General features: G+C 41.5%; 1 protein-coding gene across 1 annotated transcript in view; it reads right to left on the bottom strand.

Annotated features, from left to right (window-relative positions):
• Positions 1-14450: 14450 nt before the first annotated feature.
• The window catches only part of ALDH7A1 (aldehyde dehydrogenase 7 family member A1), a 35366-nt gene continuing 23140 nt past the window's right edge, over positions 14451-26676 (bottom strand). Inside the window, 9 exon segments of the mRNA XM_005887397.2 lie at positions 14451-14619; positions 16139-16214; positions 17470-17543; positions 17772-17869; positions 19081-19197; positions 21512-21540; positions 21543-21617; positions 22539-22623; positions 24947-25041. Coding sequence (XP_005887459.2) covers positions 14565-14619; positions 16139-16214; positions 17470-17543; positions 17772-17869; positions 19081-19197; positions 21512-21540; positions 21543-21617; positions 22539-22623; positions 24947-25041 — 704 coding nt within the window. The 3' untranslated portion in view covers positions 14451-14564.

Below are 26676 nucleotides of genomic sequence, written 5' to 3'. Positions count from 1 at the left end.
TCCCCCAGGGCCTCTCATCACATCTCAGGCTGAACCAAGTCCACCTGCCACTTGCTGTCTGGCTCCAGCTCTGAGGGTCAGTGCAGGCACCCCTGGCCTCCACAGCAGCCCGGGACCCTCGTCTAATTCCCTCTGTGGCCAGGATTGCAGCCAGCACCCAGGGCCCTGGGAGCAAAGACATAAGGAACCAAAGCCACTCCTCATTCACGCCTCACACCCAGGAGCTCCAGGGGCCCAAACGTCCCATTTCTTTAAAGTCACCAGGGAGTAAACCTATTAAATTGTTCAAGATTTCAAGGGCCAGTGAAAAGTTATCCCAAACTAAGTAAAGTCTCCTCCTGGAAGCCATTCAGTGGAGAACATCCATGCTGTGGCTTCCATCCATCTATCCATTCAAATTTTGCACCCAAGGGCACTCATTTGGGAATCACTGTCCCTGGACTCAGAATCATACAAATGGCAGGTCTTTTGTCCTCTTTCTGGGCCTCAGATTGCTTAATAAAATACATTTCAAGTGTCTTACTCCCTCTGCATGTGACAGACAACCAGGAACTTTAACTTTTATATAAAGAAAATCCACTAAAAGCAAAAACCTATTTGTATTAATTTGATTTGTTTTCCTTATGATAATTCAGGAAAATAACTGCCAAGAATAATGGTCCCAAATCCTCTGAGTTTGGTCTGAATTTGCAATGTATGAGGCCACCCTCCATCCACCCCCACAAACACACTGATCCCAGAATGCACTGGGCCCCTGAGACTACAGCTGGAAGCAGCTGGCACATCTCAGATCTTAGGTTTCACCAAAAAGTGTATCAAGTGGGACATTTCAGCTGGGTGGGGATTGTGGGTGGTTTTTCCCTCAGAATGGGTGTGTGAGAATGTGGTGTCCTTTTCTCACCATCCACCAAGCGAAGCTTTCCAACGCACAGACAAACGTGAAAAGAATCTCCCTTTTCTAACACCCTGTTAAACTCTGGGAAATCGCCCATTTGCAAAGAAAAAATGTCCTTGGCTTTTTGTTTGCTTTTGTCTTGCGTAAGCCTGCCATCAAGTACCACCCAGAATACGCCAATCATTTTTGCCATATGTGCCTCTTAAAACACTGTCTTTTTCACTATGAAGTTTGACTAGTCAGGACTGGATACTGAGACTCTCAGCACTGAAACTCTGAAAGTAACTCATGTCAGATGGGCACACGCCATAGTCCCTGTCTCCCTTTTGGTGATTATCAACTGAAAACAGTGATGATGACCCAAAAGAGGATAGTGATGCAAAGCAAGCACAGTATCTCCCCAAATGCCCCACTGATCTACCACCTGAAAGGCAGAGGGGCATATTACTTTCTCAGAGAAATCAGAGTATTACTCTGGCTAAATATCAAGTTATGTGATATTCTGAAGAAAATAAAAGTAGACAATAGACAATACAATGTTAATTAATAGTATTAACACCGTGTACAAATTAAATTTTATCCTCTATTTGGGCTTCAGAGAAGGCAGGAGACAGGCCAAAAACAAAAAAGGGTCTTTTCCTCTCAGGAAAAGGCCCACTTGTGAATTTTCACTCAGTTCCAGGGAAACAACCTTCATAGCTCCATATACAGGTAAGGGGCAGTTTTCCCCTTACATTGGTAGGAAGGAAGAGCTAGTCTAGTTCCCTAGGTTACAGAGGCAGTGACAGAACAAGAAACAGGCAGGATTACCTGGGTAAGGACCCTGTCGCAGCAAAAAGACTCTGGACCCAAACCGTAGGTATTGATAATTTAAGAGTAAGTTACAAACAATGAGGGACACAGACGTATTCCATTTTTGCTTTTAAAACTACATCTATAACTAATATCCCGTGGGTCAGAATTCTAGCTCTCTTCCTAGTCTCGTGAAAGGGTGCACCACGTTGCCAGCACACACCCCCTGCCTCCCTCCGGGCCGGTCACACCCGTCTCACCCCCCTCCTTCCAGAAAGTCTGTCCTATGTGCCAGAAATTGTTCCTCCATCCTCTCAGCTTCTGTGGCTCTGGAGCCTATGGACTGAACGGACAAAAGAGAGATTAAGAACAAAAATTTCCACCAGGCCAACCTGATGACCCAATCTGCTTTCAGGGCATGGGGCATGCAGAGCTAAAAGTGCTTGTTTTAAAATCCCATGACTCCAATCAGATTGATAAAATTCCCAACTTCATGACTGTCTAAGCTTAATGGGAATTCCTATAGGGGAAAAAAATATTATAAACTGAACACTGAAGGGAAAGCCTTTTCTCATACAAACCTGTTATCTAGAGGCATAGCTCCCAGACTGCCTCCTCCCCACTGTCTGCACGTCACCACAGTCACCACTGCTTGAAAAGAGACAGAATTTCCTTGTTCCTTTATGGTTAAGGTAAGTGAAACGCAGCTTAGACAACTAGGTGTATGTAGGAAAGAACTAGGTTAAAAGAGAAGGAAACATGTGATTGTCAAGAAGTTCTTACTCATATGAGCTAAATTAGACTAGGCAATAAAGAAATTAAAATCTTATAAAGGACACCAGGAAACAGAAATTGCTTCCAATGACATAAACATAATAGAGGAAAAAAATCTTAAAAAAAAAACAAGCAAGTGATTGCTTGCACTCTCCTTGTACTTAAGAGCAAAAAAATACCAAGGTGCGCATACCAGACTTTTTGCTTTGCTGCCAGTTGTAGGCATGTAGCTATTTTCAGCCTCATAGGACAAACCAATAGATCAATACTTAATGTACTGATTTGTTATTTACATTTCTAATCCAAAGGGTAAGAGGGGACATGCTCCATTTTGGTGAGCATATTTATGAAATAAATTACCAAAGAAAATAGGCTTCCCTCATAGTTCAGTCAGTAAAGAATCTGCCTGCAATGCAGGAGACCTGGGTTCGATTCCTGGGTTGGGAAGATCCCCCGGAGGAGAGCATGGCAACACACTCCAGTGTTCTTGCCTGGAGAATCCCGTGGATAGAGGAGCCTGGCAGGCTACAGTCCAGAGAGTCTCAAGAGTCAGACACAACTTGCCGACTAAATTACCACCACCAAAGAAAATACCCTCAGCTGAAGCTGTCTTAAGATTCAGAACATCTCTAACTGGCATGGTTTTCTATGATCATCCCAGCTAGATTCAGATTTCTAATCCAAATCGCTCCTCAGAAAAGCCAAGACACCTGTTTCAATTAGGTTTGGCTGCAAGTCATAAACAAAACATAGTAACTCCAATAGCATAAACAAGGTAGATGGTCATCTCTCTGTCTCAAAAGAGCCTAGGAGTTGGCACTCCAGAGGTGATTCGTCTGCACCCAGAAGTTTTCAGGAACCCAGGCTATTTTAATACATGGCCACACCCTGCTGTAAGAGACTAGTAGATACTATCTGTCTTTATCCAGGCACTCATGCACCCTCCACAAGAAGGAGAGGATGGATGCTGGAGTAGGAAATGAGCTGTCTCTACCAGATCCAAATTCTACCAAACACATAAAAGGGATCACAATATGCCGCCCCCAATATGCCACTTTGGCATAAGAATTCTCCTTGAGCTGAAGGCAATTGAGAAAAAGCAGAAAAAGCTCTCTGCTCATCCCCAATCAGCCTAAAAGCTTAACTTGCCTTGTGAAGATGTCCTCCTCTCTCACACCCAGAAGGAAAGAACGTTTATCACCAGAGCTTAAGACAGCACCCAGACGAGTCTGCAGAAACTAAACCTTACTATTGACAGATAACTCTTTCTCTGTTTCCCCGTATACTCAACATCCCAAAACTTACTACCCCTAGAAACACAAATCCCCTTAACTTCATCTTTTCAATCCTCCACCATTCATTGCCCTTTGTTAAAATGGAATGTAAGTCCCCAACAATAACTACTTCTTGGGTTTTCACTTCATTTGTAAGAAGGTCTCATGTCAGTTGCTCAGTCATGTCCAACTCTTTGGGACTCCACGGACTGTATGGACTATAGCCTGCCAGGCTCCTCTGTCCATGGTGATTCTCCAGGCAAGAATACTGGAGTGGGTTGCCATTTCCTTCTCCAAGGGATCTTTCCAACCCAGAGATTGAACCCGGGTCTCCTGCATTGTAGGCAGATCCTTCTGAGCCACCAGGAAAGTCCCCTCTGTGTACATAAAATACTATTAAAATTTGTATTTCTTTTCTTCTGCTAATCTTTTTCTCAGTTTAATTCACAGGTCTTAGTGAAAGAACATAAGAGTGAGGAAGAATTTTTTTTCCTTCCCCACACATACAAATCGAAGTCAAACCCTCCACAGAGCATCCATTTATTTCTTTATTCAACAAACATTTACTGATTCCATACTATGTGGGAGGAGAGACAGAAAACTTAGTTAAGCTCGGCAAGGTCCTGCCCTCACAGAGCTTTCCTTTAGTAAGGGAAGCAGACATTAAAAAATGACTGGTGCAGGGCTTCCCTGGTGGCTCAGTGGTAAAGAATTCTGCTCATGCAGAAAACACAGATTCAGTTCCTGATCTGGGAAAATCCCAAATGTCCCGGAGCAACTAAGCCTGCGAGCCTCCACTACTGAAGCCTGTAAACCTAGAGCCACTGCTCCTTAACAGGAGAAGCCACTGCAGTGAGAAGCCCGTGCACTGCAACAAAAAAAGTAGCCCCTGCTCTCCACAACTAGAGAAGAGCTCTCAGAACAGTGAAGACACAGCACAGCCAAAAATAAATAATTTAAAAAATACATTACCGGTGCATCAGAACTGTGCGGATGCAACAAGAAGATCTAACACCGGGGTGAGAATGATCATATGAAACTTTCTGTAACCTTCCTTATTGTTGTTAAGGAACAGACAAAAAAATAATAATAATAATAATAACAAACCAGAAGTAGGCCTTGTAAGTTCAATAACAGCCCTAAAGCGAATTTCCTGTAGTGATTGACTTGGAGCCACAGAGCGGCCAGCACAATGCTGCTTAACCGTAAACAAAGGTCAGCCAGGGAGACTTTGCTGGAGGAAATCGGTCATCTAGTTTAAAAAGCCTCTTTTGTTTCTGGAAGCTACGAAAAATCCAAGCCTTTCAAGTCATTTGGGCAACACAGAGGGAACAATTGGGCTTTTCCCTTTTTCAGAGGATGCACTTTACGGAGATGAATCCTGCTGGGGGAGAACGAGGGCAGCACACCGACTAGGTTCTTCATAAAGATCCGAGACTGGGGGGATGTCGTGACTTCAGCCACTTAGCCAGAGCGGCATGTAGACTGTGACATCTCGACCTGGGAGGGAGGGGGCCCTCGGTGGTGCGGAAGCTCTGAGAGGGCTGGGAGGGAGGCGGGGGATACCAGCAGCAGCTAGCTCTCTGCTTTCGTGAGCAAGAATAAAATGAAATCCCTCAAGGAACAAAGGAGGGAGTGTGGTCCTGAGAAAGTCCTTGTTATATGTGCAGAGGTCAAAAAATACAATGGGGAACGCAGACTCAGCTTACCTGTGTTCATAGGAGATGCTGGAATGATCTGCCACTTACTAGGCAGCTAAGGCAGACTGCAGACGTAGGCAGAGGTGAGAATTCATCTTCTCTTTTTCTGACTCCTTGTGCAGGGCAAACTACGAGAATAAAAAGTTCACTGAGTCATTCCTACAGAGTCTACAGCCCTAAGCTGTACAAAGTTTCCTGGTACCTCAGAGGTTCTTTCAATTTCAAGAGGTTAAAATCATTTGATCACTCTGTTTTGGGTAGCTAGAGTCTGGATTTAAAACACCAGGAAACACTGCAATGATTATGCAGAATTCTTTTAAGTTAGGGCAGATCACTAAGTCAAGAAAAGAAAGAAAAACCTTCAATGAATCATCTTTGTTATTCTTACCACAGTTTGTTACATTTTTTAAAATGAATAACTGAGGGAAGTAATATAAAACTGACATTCCATTCTCCATGTTGCAATTCAAAATAAAACAAGATGCATCCCTGAGACACTGTCCCCTCGTGTTATCCCCAGAAAAGACAAGGCCACGTGTCATCTCCTCCCCTAAAAAGAACACAGGAAAAGACGCTCTCATAGTCTTCTCATGAGGACTCCTCTCACAGGCTGTTTGAGATTATGAGCAAAGAGCATTTCCTGGCTCACAGCTGAATGTCCTCATTTTAATTGCAAACTCAATCCCTAAACTGGAGAAAATGTCTCCTCTTTTCAGTCAGATTTTTTCACAGCTGAAAGCCAAACAATTTGAATATGAGTTCACCAGCTCAAAAGGAGAGATTCAGTGCTATGCCATGTGGCTCACTGCAATCCAAGATCAAACCAGTTCCAGTCATGGTTCTTGGGTTCCTCTCAAGAGTCTTATTTTAAGACTTCCTTAAAGGGACTCTGAGCTCATCAGAGAAAGCACTGGCAATCCCACCACAACAGGAGTAGCCCCGCCTAAGGAGCATCTTTCTGACCATACACGAGACCATGCCACCCTCCCCACTCCTTTCCAGATGTGTCTATGTGACAGCCTAGGTCTGGACCTGTCAAATAGGGGTTAACCTCCACATTGTGTGGTCTCTCCCAGACCATTTATCAAAGGAATGACCTTTGAATCAGAGGTGACCCCCATCAGTCCAGATCTCTGAGCTTCTCTATCAGTGCCCCTGGGCTGGCCCAGACCAGCTCCACACAGAATACAGGGAGCTCACCGCTTCTTCCAGCATCACCATGCATCTATTACACTTTATCCAAAAAGTTCTAACATCTGACATGGCACTTGTATTTTACAATAGTGCTGGGAAAAGAAGTATTGGAGGAAGATTATGCCCATTTTACCGAGGAAGACAGGGGCCTCAGAAGAGATGTGGTTTAGGTTGAGAATGGAATCCTGCCCTTCTGACAGCCCTGATACAAAAGATTAGAAATCCACTGAGCCACACCAGAAAATGCAGAGGAAGCTCACATCTGGTTCTCAGCCTCTCTCTGTTTTCCCACTTCTCTTAAACCAGCACTGACTTCTCCAGGTACCCACTTTCCACTTGGCTATTGGCTCTCTACAGAATTTCCTGACTTTGTCAACTCTACCTCCAACTATCCCATTTGTCGAAACTCATCTCTTCCACCTCCCATTCTGTTCTAACCACCTCTGAAATTTCCCTGACTGGCTGCTTTTGGAAGCTGATGACTTCTATTTTTTATGAAGGGTCATGACGAATAGCCCTAAGTAATCATAGCAGAATCTAAATGAATTCTTAATTGGCTGATCATCAGAGCCCAAGGAAGTAAAATGACATGTGAGAAGACATTCCCCAAAGTGGGCAGAGGGAGTATTTTTAACAAGCACTCTGGTAGAAGTTGCTAATTTTCCCCCAATAATCATTTTGTCCTCTCTCAACAGAACACCCAAGTTGTGTCTGAGTACACAGCTGCCGAAAATTAAGGTTTGTTTCTCAACCTCCCATTCGGCTGTATATGCTATGTGACTAAGTTCTGCCACGTGATGTGACATGTTGCAATTGACATCTGCAACTTCCTGGTCACACCCTGAAGTGGAAGAGTGCCCTCCCCTACCCAAGTATGTGGTAGCGATGAGTCATCTTTCATCAGGCAGAACAATCAGAAGCTTCAGGCCCAGACACCAGGAGGTCACCAGTTCACCCTGGACTACCTACATCTGGACTGTTAAGTAGGAAAGAGATATTACCTTGTTGAGCTTTCATTCTTTGCAGTCTCTGAAAGAGAAGCTAAAATCATATCCTGAATATGGGCCTTGACTGAAAGTCTATAAGCTGTCTTCATTCTTCTTGGTATAAATACTGCCTTTAGCCGAGAAGGGTCAGACTGGGGTAGGCTTGATTCACCAGGGCCTAAACCTCAGAACCTTTCGGCTGGAAGGAAATGTGTGAAACTTGGAAAGATCATCTGAGCTGTGGCCCACCTGTGGCTAACTGGCATGCACAGCCTCCTTCCAAAGAAATTTAAATTTGAATTCTTTTCTGAAGGCTAACACCCAAATATAAATCAAGCACTTAGCCAATTTTGGCCCGCGGTCTCCACATGGCCCAGCCTATTCATTTTATAGATGAGAGAGCTAGGGCACAGATAGGTCAAATTACTCCTCTAAGAACATTCAGGTTCTTAGAAGCAGAACTGAGCTGAAGACACAGATGCTCCACCTCCCAGACCTGTGCCACCTATACATCTAGCTGAAGCCCCAGGCATCTCAGCTCCCAGAAAAGCAGGCAGGGTGAGGGACAGCATCATTTTAACTGACTCAGGACTCAACATTTCAGGAAAGGTCACAGAAACTACCTTGTTGAGCCTTCATTCTTTGTAGTATGTTACAGGAGCTAAAATCTATTCTTTGTCTACTTTATTTCTTCCAGAGCAGTTCAGTCCTAACACCACTAGGCAGGTGGAAGACTGTCCCCATTTGGGGACAGCTATGTATAGGATGCCTGAGTGGGCTGAGAAAGAAATCCACGCAGGAGATAGAGACCAGCACCCTCAAAACCAGAAGTAGGTGAGGGAAGTGTCCTCAGAAAGATGGGAGATTGGCTATTCCAGTGAAAAATACATCAGGGGTAATGAGAGGCAGTTTCTTACTATCAGAGTTGCAAATACCAAAAGATAAAGAACTAAAATGAACTGTGATGTTGGGTTGGATATGGAAGTTTTGATGTGAACTCCTAGCTCTCAGTATAAGCAGATAGATTCAGAAGACAGAGGTACTTGTGTATACAGTTGACCCTTGAACAATGCATTAGAGCAGTAACCCTCTGCAGTCAAAAATATACATATAACTTAAAGTTGGCCTGCTGTATATGAGGTCCTGATCCTGCAGATTCAACCAACATATGACTGTGTAATACTGTAATTCTGTTGAAAAACATCTGAGCGTAAGTGGACCAGTTCAGTTACTCAATTGTGTCCAACTCTTTTGCGACTGTATGGACTGCAGCACACAAGGCTTCCCTGTCCATCACCAACTCCTGGAGCTTGCCCAAACTCATGTCCACTGAGTCAGTGATGCCATCCAACCATTTCATCCTGTTATCCCCTTCTCCCCCTGCCTTCAGGCTTTCCTAGCATCAGGGTCTTTTCTAATGAGTCAGTTTTTCGCAACAGGTAGCCAAAGCATTGGAGTTTCAGCTTCAGCCTCAGCACTTTCAATAAATATTCAGGGTTGATTTCCCTTAGGATTGACTGGTTTGATCTCCTTGCAGTCCAAGGGACTCTCAAGTCTTCAATACCACAGTTCAAAAGCATCATTTCTTCGGCATTCAGCTTTATGGTCCAAATCTCACGTCCATACATGACTACTGAAAAAACCATAGCTTATGTAGACTAGACAGACCTTTGTCTGCAAAGTAATGTCTCTGTGGACCAGTGCAGTTCAAACTCATTCAACAGTCGGTCGTACGTGTATTTCCCAGCTCTATCCTCTGTAAGGATCTAGCAGCAGTGATATCTTCATGTCACTAGTCATACCTACACCAGATTTTGGCTTCCAAATGACTATTTTTTTGGCTGTGCTTCATGGCATATAAAATTCTAGTTCCTTAACCAGGGTTCAAACCTATGCCTGCTGCAGTAGAAACACAGAGTCCTAACCACTGGACCACCAAGGGAATTCCCCTAAATATGGTTCTTGACTAAAAGGAATCAGAGCTCCTGGGAGAAATGGCTGGTACCAGAACTGGAGTAAGTTAATTACAAGAACAACCTGGGACATCTTGTTTCAAAAAGCTAGCAAGTGCCCAAAGAACAAGGACACACTCAAAAAGCACAAATGTCAGCTCGAGGGAAACTCTGCTGGCCAAATCAGGAACATCAAGGTACACTGTGAGCATCCAAAGAGGTAATAAAACAAATGGATTATAACTCACTGTATAAAATAGGAAAATAGATGCGACAACTAAGTGGATAAAAGAAAGTTTGAGGGCGAACTGAACACACAGGTAGTTTCAAAGTACCTCCCCACGGAGGACATTAATTTACAAAGGAGAAATAGTTCACAATGAAAAAAGCTAGTAGACACCACTCTGGTCAAGGTATCAATGGTCATATGAGTATTAAGACAAAACGCAATCATGCACCATCTCATGGGACGCAGTTGGGGGAACATGGCATCATTTCTGCAATTGGAACTGCTAAAGTGCACAACCTGAAGTTGAAGGTCACCCTACAAAGGAAGTGGTCTGCAGTTTCCAAAGTATCCAGGCCGTAAAAGTCAAGAAGAGACTAAAGGAAACTAAGTATATATGACATGACTCCCTTTGCTATAAAAGACTCAACTGGCTCAAACGAAAGGATGAGTGGAATCAGAGTATTAGTAACGTATCAATTGTATGTGGTTACATAGTAAAATGTAGTTTGTGGGAAACAAACGCTGAAGTAGGAGCTGACGTGGAATCAGGTCAACAACACACTCTTACGGTTTACAGGGGGAAAAGTTACTTCTATTTTTAAGTTCATGATTATATTAAAAATAAGAACATTACAAAAGAAAAAAGATTAGCGATTGAGAAACAGGCAGGGAAGGAGGCATTACTAGAGCTCTAGTTTCAGGGGCTGCAACTCCTGTCACCAGACACTAACTCTGGGGCCAAAATGCTTGGGTGCAAATTTTAGTCCCATCATTTATCAGCAGTGAGACCTGGGGAATGTTGCTTACCCCCTCTCTGTACCTCATCAGTAAAATGAGGATCATAATACCTAATTTGTGGAACTGTTGAGAATTAAATGGGTTTATATTTAAGTGCTTTGAAAAGTGCCTGGATCACAGTTTAAGTAAAACACAGTGTCCCCTGGAGTTGTTAAAAATGGAGTAAACTCACATATATGCTCACTACGGGGAGCAGGGGAAGGAAGAAAAGTAATATTTTTTTTTTAATGTAAAAGACACTATTCTGTGATTATAGCCATTGTTTTTCCTCTGACACTTCGGGCCTTATGTTTTACCTAAGCACAATACTCAACTGCAGCAAAGATGATCTGTGTAGTTATCAGATGGAGGTAGGGAAGTAACCAACGGTGCTGGAATGAAAAGCAGCTCAGAAAAGCCCAACCTTAAGTTTAGCACATTGAGTTTAACGAAAAACCTTTTCCATGGCGACTTCCTGGATACCTAAAAGTCGGAACGAATCACTCCCCTGCCACACTGAGGCGCTTGCTCTGATCAACAGCGCCACCTGCAGGGCAACACCGTGAAGGCTATTTGATAGTACTTGATCCTTGGCCAGAATTCTCTAATAGAAAACCCTAGAATTGCCAGTGAAAAGACCAACAAATCGCAAACGCTGAGGAGTTACTGAATCTGTCCTCCTATTTTCACACCTAATCTACCCAGGGAAGAAAACTGCCTCTGCAAAAATTTACACATAAGGAAAGAGGAAAAATCCAACTGACAACTAAAACCGTAAATTATATAGGAATAAATTTTGCTATGAATGATAAATATTTGAATTCAACAGATACCGTATACCTAGGTTTTTAAAACGAGTATTATAAATGGTTCTTTCCTACTTATAAATTTGTGATTCCAGTAAACATTTCAAAGAATTTCACTTTTCAAAACCCAATGCTTCCAAATTTCTTTCAGGAAAACACATTAAAAAAATTTTTTTTCAAGTGCAAAATACAGAACACACCCTAATAAACATTTACTGAGCTCTTACCATTGACAGGCACTATGTTACTTTGTGGGAGAAGCCAATGGCAACCCACTCCAGTACTCTTGCCTGGAAAATCCCATGGACGGAGGAGGGGCCTCGTGGGCTGCAGTCCATGGGGTCACTAGGAGTCAGACACGACTGAGCAACTTCACTTTCACTTTTCACTTTCATGCATTGGAGAAGGAAACAGCAACCCACTCCAGTGTTCTTGCCTGGAGAATCCCAGGGACAGGGGAGCCTGGTGGGCTGCTGTCTATGGGGTCGCACAGAGTCGGACACGACTGAAGTGACTTAGCAGCAGCAGCATGTTACTTTGTAATATTTTTTAAAAATCTTTATAATTGTTACTGTCCTGTAGAGTAGAAATGCTAACCACAGCTGCTCAGGTCCACTGTGGAGGTGGAACTCTCACAGTATGGTTACAACACTCAGGGAGGGTCAGTCACAAGGGGATTCAGTGTAACCAGCATCCAGCAGCACAGGACTAGGACCTGGACTCCCAGCACCTTAAATCACATGGCCAGAAATAATGCATACAGATGTACATTTTAACTTCTATGGCTATTATAAGTAACTTTTATTAAACCAGTAATAAAACAAAGAGGGCCATTTAAAGGCAAAAATTTTTAATAAATGTCACAGCAAAAAATGTCCTTGTTGCTAGAAAGATGTAGAAAACTGAATTAGTTTCAGAGAAAACTTCTGGAGTCAGTTTAATTTGACTTTTATAACCTAAGATTAGAGCTGTTGGTACCCCTCTCACCAGTGTATTGGAGATTATTATTTCAAATTGGCTATAGCATGGCATGGCTTCAGGAGATACACAGGAAGATGGAGAACCTCCTTAAATACCTGATTAGAGAGAAATTATAAATGTAAAAATTTTTTAATTAAAACACTAACACAGCTTGTGTTTCAGAATACTCATTAAAAAATAAAATGCTTGGAAAAAACTGGGTATAAAAAATATTTCAATTACTATTAATCTCATATAATTTCACAAAATGAAAACAACCAGTTACTACATGGTTCCTAAAAATGTTTTAAAATAGTGTTTTATTTTCTTTGGATTATATTCTATAGACAGGGCTACAAGACCTAGCACTGTAACTTACAAAGAAAAACCATGGTGAGGTTTTTTTAAAAAAAAAAACAAAACAAATGCTCAAAGAGAGTAATTTTCTCAAGCATCAGCTTGTATTAAAAAGTATGTATATATCAATACAAGGTGATTTAGTCTATTCTGAACTTCAAAACATGGAAGAAAACTTGGCTTTCGGCACAATCATTTCATGAGATGTTTAAAAGGAATCCCTGGTTCAGGAAAAAAATGGGAAACAGTGTGCGGGTATGTGTGCTAGGGAGTGGGGGTGGTGGAAACGGGATCAAGAAGTGGAGGATTTCAAGCACCTGATTCTCCAAGATCATTTTCTTTTTCATTGGCTTTAATTTTTAATCAAAGTTATACATCCTCTTGATTTAAAGACACAAACAGCTCTGTAAGACCTGTTATGGAAAACAGTAACGCCTCCTTCTTCATGTCCCTCCCCCTCAACCAATTTACCTTCTCCTGAAGCAAAGATTTTTTCAGAATTTCCTATCTTTATAAGCCTATGTTGGTATTTCCTGTTTTGTAATTTTAGACATTATTGATTCTCCACCACAGAACATAACTGCCTGCCTTTCTAACCTACTCTCATACCCTGAACTCCTGCCAACATGCTCTAAAAAGGTTTATCACCATGTTTGGCTTAATATTCAAGGCTGACCACAGCTTTACCTAGGTGAACACTAGTCACAGCTGGGCCATAGAACATGCTATGAATACCATTCCTTCCCTGACAAATTTTAAATTGGTTGATCTTTTCATTTGCTTGCTTCTCTGTCATAACTCAGCCCCAAACTCTTTGCCCATTGTCTAAATCTCTCCAATACATCCTGACACATCAGGTCCTGTACAAACGTCATCTTCTTCCAAGGCTTCTGCCCAGTCCAGTCTGGCAGGAGTCAAGGTGCTGGGTAGCTGCTACCCATTAGGGGAGCGAAGGCTGCCAGGAAGATGGAACTGCAGGAGCCAGTGTGCGCTTGGCAGGGCCCTTGGCTGAACCACTCCCGGGGCTCCTGGGCAGATTCTCAAGAGAAGGAGGCAGATGCTCAGCAAAGAGAAGGTGAACTACGCCGAGGTCACTGCAAACACACACTGCTACACACTTGGTATTCTCTAAGAACAAACCTAAAGGCAATCACAGAAGCCTAACAGCTAAAAAGGAGGGTCTGAGGTTGCCTAAGAAATCCAGAAGTGCTTTGCATAGAAGCCCAGTCATCCAGAGGTGCAGGTTCTAGGGGGGCAGGGGCAAATCTCCGTCTGTCTCGCAAATTTCTTCTGTGGTGACACAGGTGATCCTGAGCGAGAGAAGCTGTGATGGTGATGAACGCCCTCAGTCATCTTTAACACCAAGTCGATCCACAAGCGCAACTGTGCTATGGTCCTCCATAAACAAGGACACTCTCTTCAATCACACCCTTTCCAGGCTGTGAGGGTGACGTGAATCCAGCTCGCCCCTGATTTCTTTATTTGCTTAGGAGATGTTCCTGCATCTACTGACAAGACTTCTATTTTCTTCTCTATTATGTTCTGATTTTTTCCAAATTCCCACCATGACATGTACTATTATTTTTTCTAAATTATAAAAATAATCCTAAATTTAAAAAATCAGTAACTACTAGTAACATAAAAATTCACCTACTCTACTTTTTTATTACTTGAGATGATGTCATGAAAACTTTTATTTTTTAAAAAATGAGTCTCTTGATTTAGGCCTCAGACACATAAGGGATTAGCCACCGTCATATTCAAAATGATACATTTATTCAAGGCAAATACTCATTTTCTTTGTCTTCCTCAGAAGAAAGAGTTGTAACAATGCGTGAAAGACTTGAAATGTCAATTTAAAGCACTTTTTACTGAAACTTGATTCCTTGGGCCAGAGGAAGGTCCTTACTGTAGTTGATGGTACTACGGGGGGTAAAAAATGAACAAAATTAAATGAAGAATAGTACACATGTAATAGAGGAAATTTTATGTCATGAAAAAAATGTAGCCGATCTGCAATATGTCAACAAGGCCAAATGTTCAAGTTATAAGATGGTGAAAAAAATTAGTATACAAAAAAGTTAGTATAGATCCAGTTTTATAAAAGAAAAAAAAAAGGAGAAACACCAAAGTCTGAAAAGACACAGCCTATCTGTTAGTCGTGGTTTTCAGGGTGTAAAGAATATGGAGACTGTAACTTCATCTTCTTTATGTCTCTCAATAACGTGCAGTGAATTAGCAGGAAAAACACAGGGATCCACATTTGATAGAGATAAGAACTATAATAATTTGGAAAATAAAAGGTTCCCTTTTAGCCATCTGGCTTTACTCCTGACACAGAGTGTCCCCATTAAATGGGTTCCAAAAAGGCCGCAGCTATTAATACATGCTTGGTCCCCTAGATCCCAAGTACACAAGACAAATAAAAGGAACAAGACTGTCTTCAACAAAAGGGAATCAGACAAAGAGCATGCGTATGTCTGAGACTAAACAAGCCATAGCCAAAGCACCTCAGAAACTCCTAACATACATTCAAAAATTTGCTAAGAGTAGATCTTAAGCATGCATGCACGTGTGCGCACACACACACAATGATGTGAGGCTAAGAATGTGCTAACCTGACTGTGGGACTCTTTTCACAATGTATGCATACGTAAATCATCATGTTATACATTTTAAATATATTGCGATTTTCTCAATTATATACCTCAGTAAAGCTGGAGGGGGAAAAAAAATTCCTGACCTACATGAAGTTGCTGGAGAACCCCCCACCTGCTCCTTCTGAAGTTCTAGAGCCAGTGAGAAACAGTAAATGAGACCAACAGTGTCCCGGTTCCTCACCCGTGCTCCTTTAACACCTAATACCACACGGGCCTCACCTCACATACCACCTTATTGCACTTGGATGGAGCGATTTCTAGTTAAAGGGGAGGGAAAATAGAAAACAAGTAAAAAGTCCTAATCAAAATCTCCCAGCAACAGGTTCCCTCACCGGCTACCCTTGTGCTGTTCTACTTTCAAGGTTCATGCTCGCTATTCCCAGAGAGCAGGATATCCCCCACTCACTAGCCAGGCCTGCAGGCAGCCCGCCCACCTCCATGTCCTTCTACCCTGGTAGATTGCGGGGGTAGGTTAACCACACCCAGGGAAAAAACTCAAAGGACAGCCTCTTCCGCTTTATCCTGCGGGATGACCTCAAGTGTCTTGCTACGGTCCTGTCCCTAGACAGAAACCACTGGTTTCACAGTCAGGCGCTGGGCACTAGCTGAGGACAGTTAGGAAAATAACAGTACCAAGTGGATGATCTGGGAGGGGAGAGCTGTGGAATGTTAGAAACACAAAATCAAGAGAAATTACACGAACACAGAGCAGAAAGCAGAAATGTGTAAAGCATGTTCCAGAGGCTGTAAGGCCAAACCGCTTCCCCAAAGCCGTCTCTTACCAAGTAGATCTTCTCATGTACTGCTTCCAGGCATCACTGCCCGACTCCCTGCCACCGCCAGTGTGCTTCTCTCCTCCTAGAGAAGTACACAAACAGCTCATGAGCAGCGCCTGTGTGGGCTCCTACTCAGCATCATGGAAATGAAGACACCAGGGGACCAGAGCTACCTGACCAGTTACCTTACCTTTGGCCACAGTAGCTCCTCTGCAAACAAATAAATAAAAGAGACCAAGACAAACACAAAAAAGGGAACTACTATGAAAAATAAAGTTAAAGGAATTAACAAAAAATAGAAATATCAAGCAGCAGAAGGAACCTTAAAAAATACCTTACCATTAGACCAAGGTGTTAAGAGTAGAAACCTCTCGACAAGGGAAATATAATTTATTTTCCCATTTATGCTTATCTCTATATAATTTTCTAAAATATACATAAACTAATCTTATAATAATAAAATGCTTAAATGTTATATTAATATTTTTAAAGATATTATAAAAAGATAATGATTCCACAAAATAAGAAAAGGCTACATTTAAAAGTATGCTATCAAAGTACACTTAATATTGTTTTTTGGTAAGAGCAGAGGAGAAAAAACTTGAGAGAAGGATTAGAAGAAAAGTTTGAAGAAATCTCTCAAAAAGACTAATGATATAGATAAAGGGAAAAAAAAATTAGATAATTCTTCAAGAGATAATATTCAAATAATAGGAGTTCTAGAAATTAAAACAGAAAAAAAAAAAAATCAAAGGGAAAAAAACACCACCAAAACAAAATAAAACTATCAAAAACTTTCCATAACTGAAACTTGTGAGTTCCAATACTAAGGCCAATTACTAGCCCACTGACTGTGCAACAAGAATCTTACCAAGATCTCCACTGAGGCATATTACTGAAGAATTTCAGAACATCAGACGTAAGTAACAGACCCCAAACTTTTGAAATGAGGGGAGAGATCAGAAATCAAAGTGGATTGGGCTTTTCAGCTACAGTAATGGAAACCAGAAGACAAGTAAGATATAACTTCAAAGTCTGAGAAAAGTTACAATCTGCGCAGAAAATACACAGCAGATCTGTTTACAATGCCGCTAGCATCTGGAAATTTACAGGCTAACCAGCTCCCCATATGGTCTCACTGGGCAAACAATGTAGTTTTATGTTTAATACAGGTTTTCCTTCTGAGAGTCTGAAATCTGGGGGCATGTTAGGCCTTGCATGCCTGGGCGACCAACTCCCAATAAAAGCTTTGGGTACCAAGTCTCTATGCTTTCCTGGCAGACAATGTTTCACACATGTTGTCCAACACGGTAAAAGAAAAAGGATTCTCCACATACCAAATGCACCTCCAATCTCAGCCCCACTCGTCGGAATGTTGACGTTTACAATGCCACAGTCTGATCCTTTTGGTCTGCATATATAAAAAGGGAGGCACAGCGAAAGCAAAATATAGGGAAGTTAAAAACACACACACACACACACACACAAATGAATAAATAAATAAGCCAAACAAAACTTCTAAGATTCTCAATGCTAAAAAACAGATTTTCACCTATGATGGTGTCATTTTCTTTTTTGTAAAGTCCATTCACCACACAAATCAGACTTATATACATTTTCAAAATAGATAAAGTTATACCCAAGCCAGCGAAAGATTCTGCCCATATCCTTGGTAAAGATGCTACTTGAAAGTCCCTGTTTGACTTCATTGTTCCATGCAAAGACCTCATCTTCATTCTAAAAGGACAGACATTGGAAGCTGTTAGATGATACAGTGTCAGGTCCAACCGCTAATGGTAAACTCATTCCATAAAATTTACCAGTGTAATCGTAGGGGAACTAAGGAGTCAACATCTTCCTAATACAGTGCTTTGTGGGATGTTCCCCTCAAATGAACTTTGAGAAAAACATAGGGGGACTTGCTTGGCTGTCCAGTGGCTAAGATTCAGTGTTCCCAGTACTGGGAATCTGGGTTCCATCCCTCATCAGGGAACTAGATCCCATATGCTGCAACTAAGAGTTTCCATATGAAGACCCAGCACAGCCAAATAAACATAAAACACACATACACACACACAAGTACATTCTTCCGTTCATGCCACGACATATAAGATCTATGATTTACTAAGCTCTTACTACATGCAGCATAAACACACTGACCTGGGCACTGAACATGCATTTATATATTTAATTCTCAGCCAATGACATAGGATCAATGTTATCCAAAATTTACAGATTAGGCAAGAGGGGCTAAATGATATGCTCAGAAACTCAAACATGTAGACACATGACAAAACATGAAACTACAATTTATAGTCACATTATGTGGAACAACAGTAGACAATTTAAAGCAAGATTTTAATTCATGCAATCACATAATTGCAACAAGGCATGTCTCGTTACCCTTTAACTGTTAATCATAGTAGCCAAGCCTCGATTCAATCTCTAAGCTTCTGCTGGCAGAGTAGGGCCTGCTGCACGTGAGAAAGGAGACCCTCCAGATACCTATGTCTGCTGAAACCTCTGGCAGCCTGTCCTCTGATACAGGTTGTAACTGTATGTTTATATCTTCTCATTTTGTCTATTGATATTGAACACTCAGACTATCAAACTACCTGATCCCTTTTGTGTACAAGATGATTGCACAGCATACACAGCTCAGAATCAGGTGATACAGACAATCTGGGCCACATTCTCCATTAATTTCAACATTGGCCCTTGGCTTGTCTCAATTCCCCTGGAATCTAGCTTAACATGCTTTATTGTCTGAAGTGTTCAGATCATCATATTTTGTCCTTAACTTTCAAATCTCTACTAATCAGAGTCATTTTATAAAACCTCCCCAAAAGGCTAACTGAGTGAAATTTAATATGCCTTTATTTTCTCCTGGTCTTCTCATTTGTTTCAACATTAAACTAGAGAAAAGCGAGAAGGAATCCACATTTTACCTTGAATTTAAAGACATAAAGAATCGGGGCAAAAGTCTCTGTGTGTACAATGGATGCGTCATGGTCAAGACCTGTCACGATTGTCGGCTCTACGTAATTTCCAGGGCGATCCATAACCTGCAGCAGAGAACGGAAATAAAACCAAGAACGTTTGTTTTTGGTTCTTTGGTTCAGCAGATACCATCTTTGCCTATACTTTAAGGTCTTTTTTTTTTTTCATATGGACCATTTTTAAAGTCTTTATTGAATCTGTCACATTATTGCTTCTGTTCTATGTTTTGGTTTTTTGGCGGGGCATGTGGGATATCAGCTCCTCAACCAGGGATCAAACCCATACTCCCTGCATTGGAATGCGAAGTCTTTGCCAGGGAAGTTCCATGCCTATACTTTCGGGGAAAAAATAAATATCATTTATAAGTGAATTATTTCTCCAAAATAACTTCCCATCACGAGTGACAATTTCTCTGCCACCTATTGGTTCTAACTTAGTTGGTCAGAAAAAGAAAAGAAAAAAGGGTCAAGGACAGAGAGCCAGGCTATGCATCATGACCAAGTTACAGTGAAAAAACGCAGCTATAGGTGGCTATTTTTAACTCCACGTAATTTTTAAAGAGGTAATCTATATCCATCCTGTTAACAACATACCCCCCTCCACCTCCTCCCCAATTCTTATGCTGAAGCCTTAAACCTCACCTTCTCCACCGTGACTGAATTTGAAGACAGGATCTTCAAGGAGGCAAAGTTAAATGAGGTCATGTGGGTGAGGCCCTTAGATAGAACTAATTGCTCATAAGAAGAGACACCAAGGACCTCTCTCTCCAGGCAGACCACGTGAAGACACTGAGAGAATGTGGCCACCTGCAATCCAGAGGCCTCATCAGGAAGAACCAAACTTGCCAGCACCTTGATTTTGGACTCAGCCTCCAGAACTGTGAGACAATAAATGCACTGCTTAAGCCACCCACTCTGTGATGCTTTGTTATGGCAGCCCTAGCAAACTAACACACAGGAACACAGAAACCTAAAGCTCCAAGAGACACGCTCCTAACTAAGCTCCACATAACCAAATAGCTAGTTCATCTCCACGTTAACTTCTATAAAATACTCTGATGCCGGCAGCAAGCTGCTTGGCCAGTGGTCAGTTCTCCGGTGTGCCTGTACAATTCTGTTCTCACTGTTCTGAGCTGTATGTTTACCAACAGTCATCTGTATTTACCCCCAGTTCTGTATGCAGCAGCTGTATTTGTTACTGTAATCCTATATTGCATTATGTAACTTAAGCAAATATTACCCAAGGGGGGGAAAAAGTTACTTCTAAAAAGATTAAGTTATATGCTTAAAAAAAAAAAAACTCAAGGTAAATAAGTAACAAAAACACAAATATGTATACACATGTCTATCAGACGAAATGTAGGTGTGTCAATGTTAAGAGAAGGATTCTGCTCTCAGAGAGCTTTGCAAGAGACTCAGTTCACTGTGATTTTTAAAGAACTGAAAATACATTGTAGATAATAAATGATACTTATAGCTTATTCAAGGATGAAGACAAATTTCTATTGTACATGAAGAAAATGCCTTGGATCTACATCTCAAGAATCAAACAAATAGACTGTGAAATGAAATTCATATTTTACAGCAAGACAAGAAAAATTTAACCATCAAAAGCTTTCTTTGCCCTATGGCCTCCTCTCTCCCCTCTACTGTGCATTGTGTATCTGTATTATGCGTCAACCAAACCTCCCCATAAACAGAAACACCTACTCAACCATAAAGAGCAAACATTCTCCAAGCACCAATAATACAATTCCTAAAATGTAACACTCCTTCATTATCTTGTAAGGAGCCACGATGACATTTCTCTAGACTGTGTAAACTCTCATTTAATATACAGCCCTCTGTCTAAAATACTTTTATAACTGCCTTGACTTCTAACAGGCAGAATGGTTCTCGAAACCTTCCGAGATGCTGTTCCTGGGTTACAATCCTCAACTTGGCTCAAATAAAATTTTCCATTTCTTTCTTAAACCAACTAATTAATCTTCCACTGACAACAGTAATATGTGTCAAATTAAAATGCTTGTAGTGGGTATTTTTTTGATTCTCTGCCTTAAATGACTTAAAAATCACGATTAAATGCAGATTTAAACTCTACTGAATACAATCTTCCCCTGTACCATGAGAAAGAGGTCTTCATCTTCCTTCCATACTAATTGCCAGGCACCCAATTCAAAGATAACCTTGGCTCTGAGTTGTGTCTTTTCAGAAATGTTCCATGCGTGTTACACCGTCATCCTTTCAAATATGTACTTACTCCCCTATTACAAAAGGACTGCAGAAAAGAAAGCTGGCAGTCAGGGACACGTCATCAATTTACCCAGAGCCTACTTGTGTGCAAAAGGAAAACAAAGTCCTGATCTCAAGTGGTCCTTACCCTGCCACCATAGACAACGGTGCCACCGCTTTCTTTGCTTCTCCCACGGCTCCAAGAAACATGCTCACTGCCTGTTTGGTGTGGAGTGGCCCATACAGAACGTTAGCTGGAGAGAAAAAAAGAATGCTCTTCATTTCACCCTAAAAGGCATCATTTTATTATTCTAACAGCTATTCCAGTGAGCACACCAATCCCTTCATGTATCACTTCGGTTTAGAGCAGGAGGTTTCAGCAATCTTTCTCTGCAAAGAGCCAGACAGTAACTATTTAATGCTTGGTGTGACACGTGGTCTCTGCCATGACTACTCAACTGCACCAATGCAGTGCAAAAGCAGCCACAGAAGACTTGCAAAAAAGCAGGTGTGACTGAGTCCTCATAAGCTTTCTATAGAGAAACATGGAGGGTCAAATCTAGGCAAAGAGCTATCAATTCATCAGAGCGCTGCAGTCAAAATATAGGCTCTGCTTCTTCATTACAGGGTGACTATTCTCTAAGAACTTCATAGGCCCAGCAGTCGTGAACAAGTTAAGGGTGCACAGGGGGTCGGAGGGGCGATGAGGTCAGACCACGCAAGACTATGAACTTGCTAAAATGGGGCTCCAAAGGCATCCAAGTTTTAGTCCACAAGCAATGAATGTGTTAAGCAAGAGAGTGAATTATCTGATTACATTTTTTAAACTACTTTGGTTATGCTAGAAGGCAGAAATGGAAGCAGAGAAGTCAGGTAGGTGCCTCTCGCCACCTTGCCTAAGAGAATATGGTGGTAACTCCAAAGAGGGAAACAGAGAAGGAGCAGCTCCTCAAACTCTCCCCACCTCAAGATCATTTCCCAAGCTCACGCACCAGCTCACATGAAACACTCAGATCCTAACTCGGAGCAGACTTGTCACTCCAACTGCCCAATAAATAACCTGCTTCAGAGTCCCTTGGGCCTCTCGGAAAGGGAAAATATGTATGTAGAAAATCAGAAACTCTTATACCATCAGCAGTTAAAAAGAAAATCTCTGAACTCAACCGGATACTCACAGTCCCAAGGGTTCCCAACACGGATCTGTGCGTAGGCCTTTTTAAGTCTATTGACAACTTCATCATGGATGCTTTCATGTAAGAACTAAATGAAGAAACATTCAAGGGATTAGGAAATATAAATGCACTATTAATAGTACATATAAATGCACAAAATTGCTAACAATGTACAATTTCCTTTTTTTCCTGCAGCTTTTTTGTTTTTTGGCCACATTGTGAAGCTGTGGGATCTTAGTTCCCTGGCCAGGGATTGAACCCATGCCCTCAGCAGTGAAATCTCAGAGCCCTAACCACTAGACTGCCAGGGAATTCTTCCAATTTTTCTTTTTTTTTTTTTTTTTTTTTTAAAGGTTTACCTATTTATTTGGCTGGGCTAGGTCTTAGTTGCAGCATGTGGGATCTAGTTCCCCAACCAGGGATCGAACCTGGGCCCCCTGCCTTGGAAGCTCATAGTCTTAACCACTGGACCACCAGGTAAGTTCTCCCAACTTTTCTTTATAGTACTGATTTATACAGGTGACCCTGGAACAACATGGGTTTGAACTGCTCAAGTCCCCCTGTATAAAAATATTTTTCTAGAATAAATGCTTCAGGACTACATGGTTCACAGTTGGTTGAAACAGAAGATTTTGAATACAGAGGGCCAATGATAAATGATAGAGAGGTATGTAGTACTGGAGTGGATTTTTCTAAGGACTACTACTGTCCCTATAGAAATTGATTTGGGTTATGACCCAAATAGTATCCTTTAATATTTGACACTTAATAGAAAGGATACAATAGTATCGTTTGATATTTGACCCAAATAGTATCCTTTAATATTTGACACTTAATAGAAAGGATACAATAGTATCCTTTAATATTTGACACTTAATAGAAAGCATAGCTATGCATATTTGCTCCAGGACACAAAAGAAAAACAAAAGTTGACCAAATAAAAAAATACTTGACATTTACATCATTTCATAGTTTGCCATGTAATTAAGACTACAATATTTTGGAGTATGACTGCTTCCTTCTAAGCTTTAATGTAATAAATGCTTAAGGTGAACAAATTTAATAAATTATAAATACTTAATGAAAATTGTAGCTTATTAAATGTTTTTGAGAACTTCAACTGAATAATGCAAAAACAAAGAAAAGATTGATATTCATTCACTATAAAATATAGGAAAAGTGAAAATGAGAGGTCATGGCAAAAGTAAAGACTTAATTTCCCTATTATCTTATTCTAAAATTAATTTAAATTATGCTAATCTTATAAAGAATTTGTTCACATTCATTGTGGGTGAGAGGAAAAACTCAAAGCTATGGCCACCTCAGAAGAGTTGACTCATTGGAAAAGACCCTGATGCTGTGAGGGATTGAGGGCAGGAGGAGAAGGGGACGACAGAGGATGAGATGGCTGGATAGCATCACTGACTCGATGGACATGAGTTTGAGTGAACTCCGGGGAGTTGGTGATGGATAGGGAGGCCTGGCGTGCTGCGGTTCATGGGGTCGCAAAGAGTCAGACACAACTGAGCGACTCAACTGAACTGAACTGAATTCCTCCATAATTCGATTTTTTTTTTTAATGACAGGAAGAAAACTCAACAATAATTAGTTTTAAAAAGGCAAATGTAGCCTTTTTAAAAATTTTCTGCCTAATCAAAACTTGTTTTGCACAAGTTTTCAGTAGCATGAGTCATGAAAATCAAGGCTGTATCCGATAAAAAAACATTTTAAAATCCAGCCCAAAACTAAGGGTAGATATTAAACTTCCCAAGCCCCAGACACTGAAGGGAAACCACTCTCATCATACTCACTTAATATTTATGTGCTCTATACACTATGTGAACAGACTCAGACATTTCTAAAGAGAGAATACACATACATTTACTTTTCAGAGATTATGTCACATCAAGTCAAATCCAAGACTTGACTTACAGGCCAAAGTTGTTTTAATTTTTAAAATATTTTACTACTTAAAATGTCTTTATAAAAAAGCCAAAATTGTCTATCTTTTAGCAAACAGTTTTGAATTTTTCAAATGTTTTGTTGTTATTGTTCAGGCTGTAAGTCGTGTCCAACTCTTTGCGACCCCCTAGGGTATTTAGGTTGTTTTATTCTCTAAGTGACATGGGACTCTGTCCACATTGCTAGGTGCAGGATTGAAAGCAGGTCTAATATCCCAAGTTCCACTCCAGGGAGGGCTGGGCCACATCCAGCTTGGGGCAGAGCTGAGGCAGGGACCCCCGCTGACCAGCACAATGTGCCACGAGCACAGAACAGAGCAGGAGCGTCAACCACATTCAGAAACCGCAGGTTTCTAGCGGCGCTTCTATCACAGTTCCTGAATGGTACAGTGTGTTAAAAAATGGCAATGGAAAAGCGGGACACCCTCACATGCCCATGCAGACACTCACCAGGCGCCTCGCGGTGGTGCACCTCTGGCCAGCTGTCCCCACGGCTGCAAAGAGAGCTGAGGGAACGACTAAGCTGAGGTCCGCGTCCTCAAAAGCTTAGGGAAACAAAACACACCCATTAGTGTCATGAAGTAGGCAGACAAGGTCCTTGACACTAAGTGGTGCAAGATGATGCCTTTAGAAAGCACTGGAAGAGAACAGCAGAACTACTTCTCTAAGATGAGCAGGTTCACACCGCAGAGGCAACTTCTCTCCCAGGGAAAATGATATGAGAATAGAGCGATGAGTTCATCCTCTTTGACCTGTTTTATCTTTCACCTCTTGGGAGTTTCTGGTGCTGACTAAGCCTTGTCTGCACTCAAACGTGATCTCTTCTATAAGACACCGTTGTCTTTGTCAGTTTTACTTGCCTCCACCCTCAACCCCACGGCCGATTACAATGGCAGCTTCCCTGGGCCATAGAGAGCCCATTGGGACCCTTCTGATTTATTACCAACATCAAACCAAGCTCTCTAACAATATCTACACCCTCACCTGCATCAGTCCGTTCCCTTAAATGCCACTTGTTCCCCCCTCTATAGAAGTTTTTTCAAATCTCTCAAATCCCTCGTGCCCTTTACTCCCTCACCAGATGACCTTACCCTGCACTTCGTGAAAAATCTTGGATAAGCCCTTTCCTGCTTCCTCTGCAACTCTGAAGAGATCAACACAAAATCACCTCCAGATTCCTCTCCCCTTTTGTCTATATTCCTTCCTCCTACTCTTCTGCCCTCTGAAGAAAAAACGAGCATCGTCTTTACAAGATTAACCCTTCCAGTGATACACTGTATTACTTATAACTCTTTCCTTTCCACTCCTTCCATAAACTTACAGTCCCAATTGCCTTTTACATCCTCAATATTCCCCTGCCCAGTCTAATAGCATTCTCAGACTAATGTGATAGTTAAGAAGGTAGTTTGTACAACCAAACAGACCAAAGTTCTTATCCATCCCCATCCCTTTTTAGTTGTGTTATTTTTACCTTTTTAAGCCTCAGTTTCCTCACCCATAAAATGGAATACTATTATCTGGGGTACTAATGGACGATAGGAAGGAGTTTTAGAAAGAGAGCTGTGCTCTGGGGTCTGATTGCCAGGATACAAATGCTGACTCTGTCACTTTAGGCACATATCATTTTAAGCCTCAGTGTAACTTTCTAATGAGATTAATAAAGGTATATGCCTCATGGGACTATTGTGGGGATTAAATGACATATGGCATATGAAACAGCTTATCACAGTACTTGTCAAATGCCTGCTGCTGCTACTGCTGCTGCTGCTAAGTCACTTCAGTCGTGTCCGACTCTGTGCGACCCCATAGAAGGCAGTCCACCAGGCTCCCCCATCCATGGGATTCTCCAGGCAGGAACACTGGAGTGGGTTGCCATTTCCTTCTCCAATGCATGAAAGTGAAAAAAATAAAGTGAAGTTGCTCCGTCGTATCCGACTCCTAGCGACCCCATGGACTGCAGCCTACCAGGCTCCTCCATCCATGGAATTTTCCAGGCAAGAGTACTGGAGTGGAGTGCCATTGCCTAGTGATCAATAAATGCTAACTGTATTTTTTAATCAGCTCTCTCTTACAAGACTAGAAGTTCATCCAGAACAAATCCTTCATCATACACTTTTTCTATTCCTGGTGTCCCCCACAAACACAAAAGCATTAAACACAATAACGACAGCAATGTACAA

The sequence above is a fragment of the Bos mutus genome, chromosome 7, assembly GCF_027580195.1.
Source record: "Bos mutus isolate GX-2022 chromosome 7, NWIPB_WYAK_1.1, whole genome shotgun sequence".
Classification (NCBI taxonomy): domain Eukaryota; kingdom Metazoa; phylum Chordata; class Mammalia; order Artiodactyla; family Bovidae; genus Bos; species Bos mutus.
The sequence above is the reverse complement of the archived record's forward strand: the minus strand, read 5'-3'. Positions and strand labels throughout refer to the sequence as shown.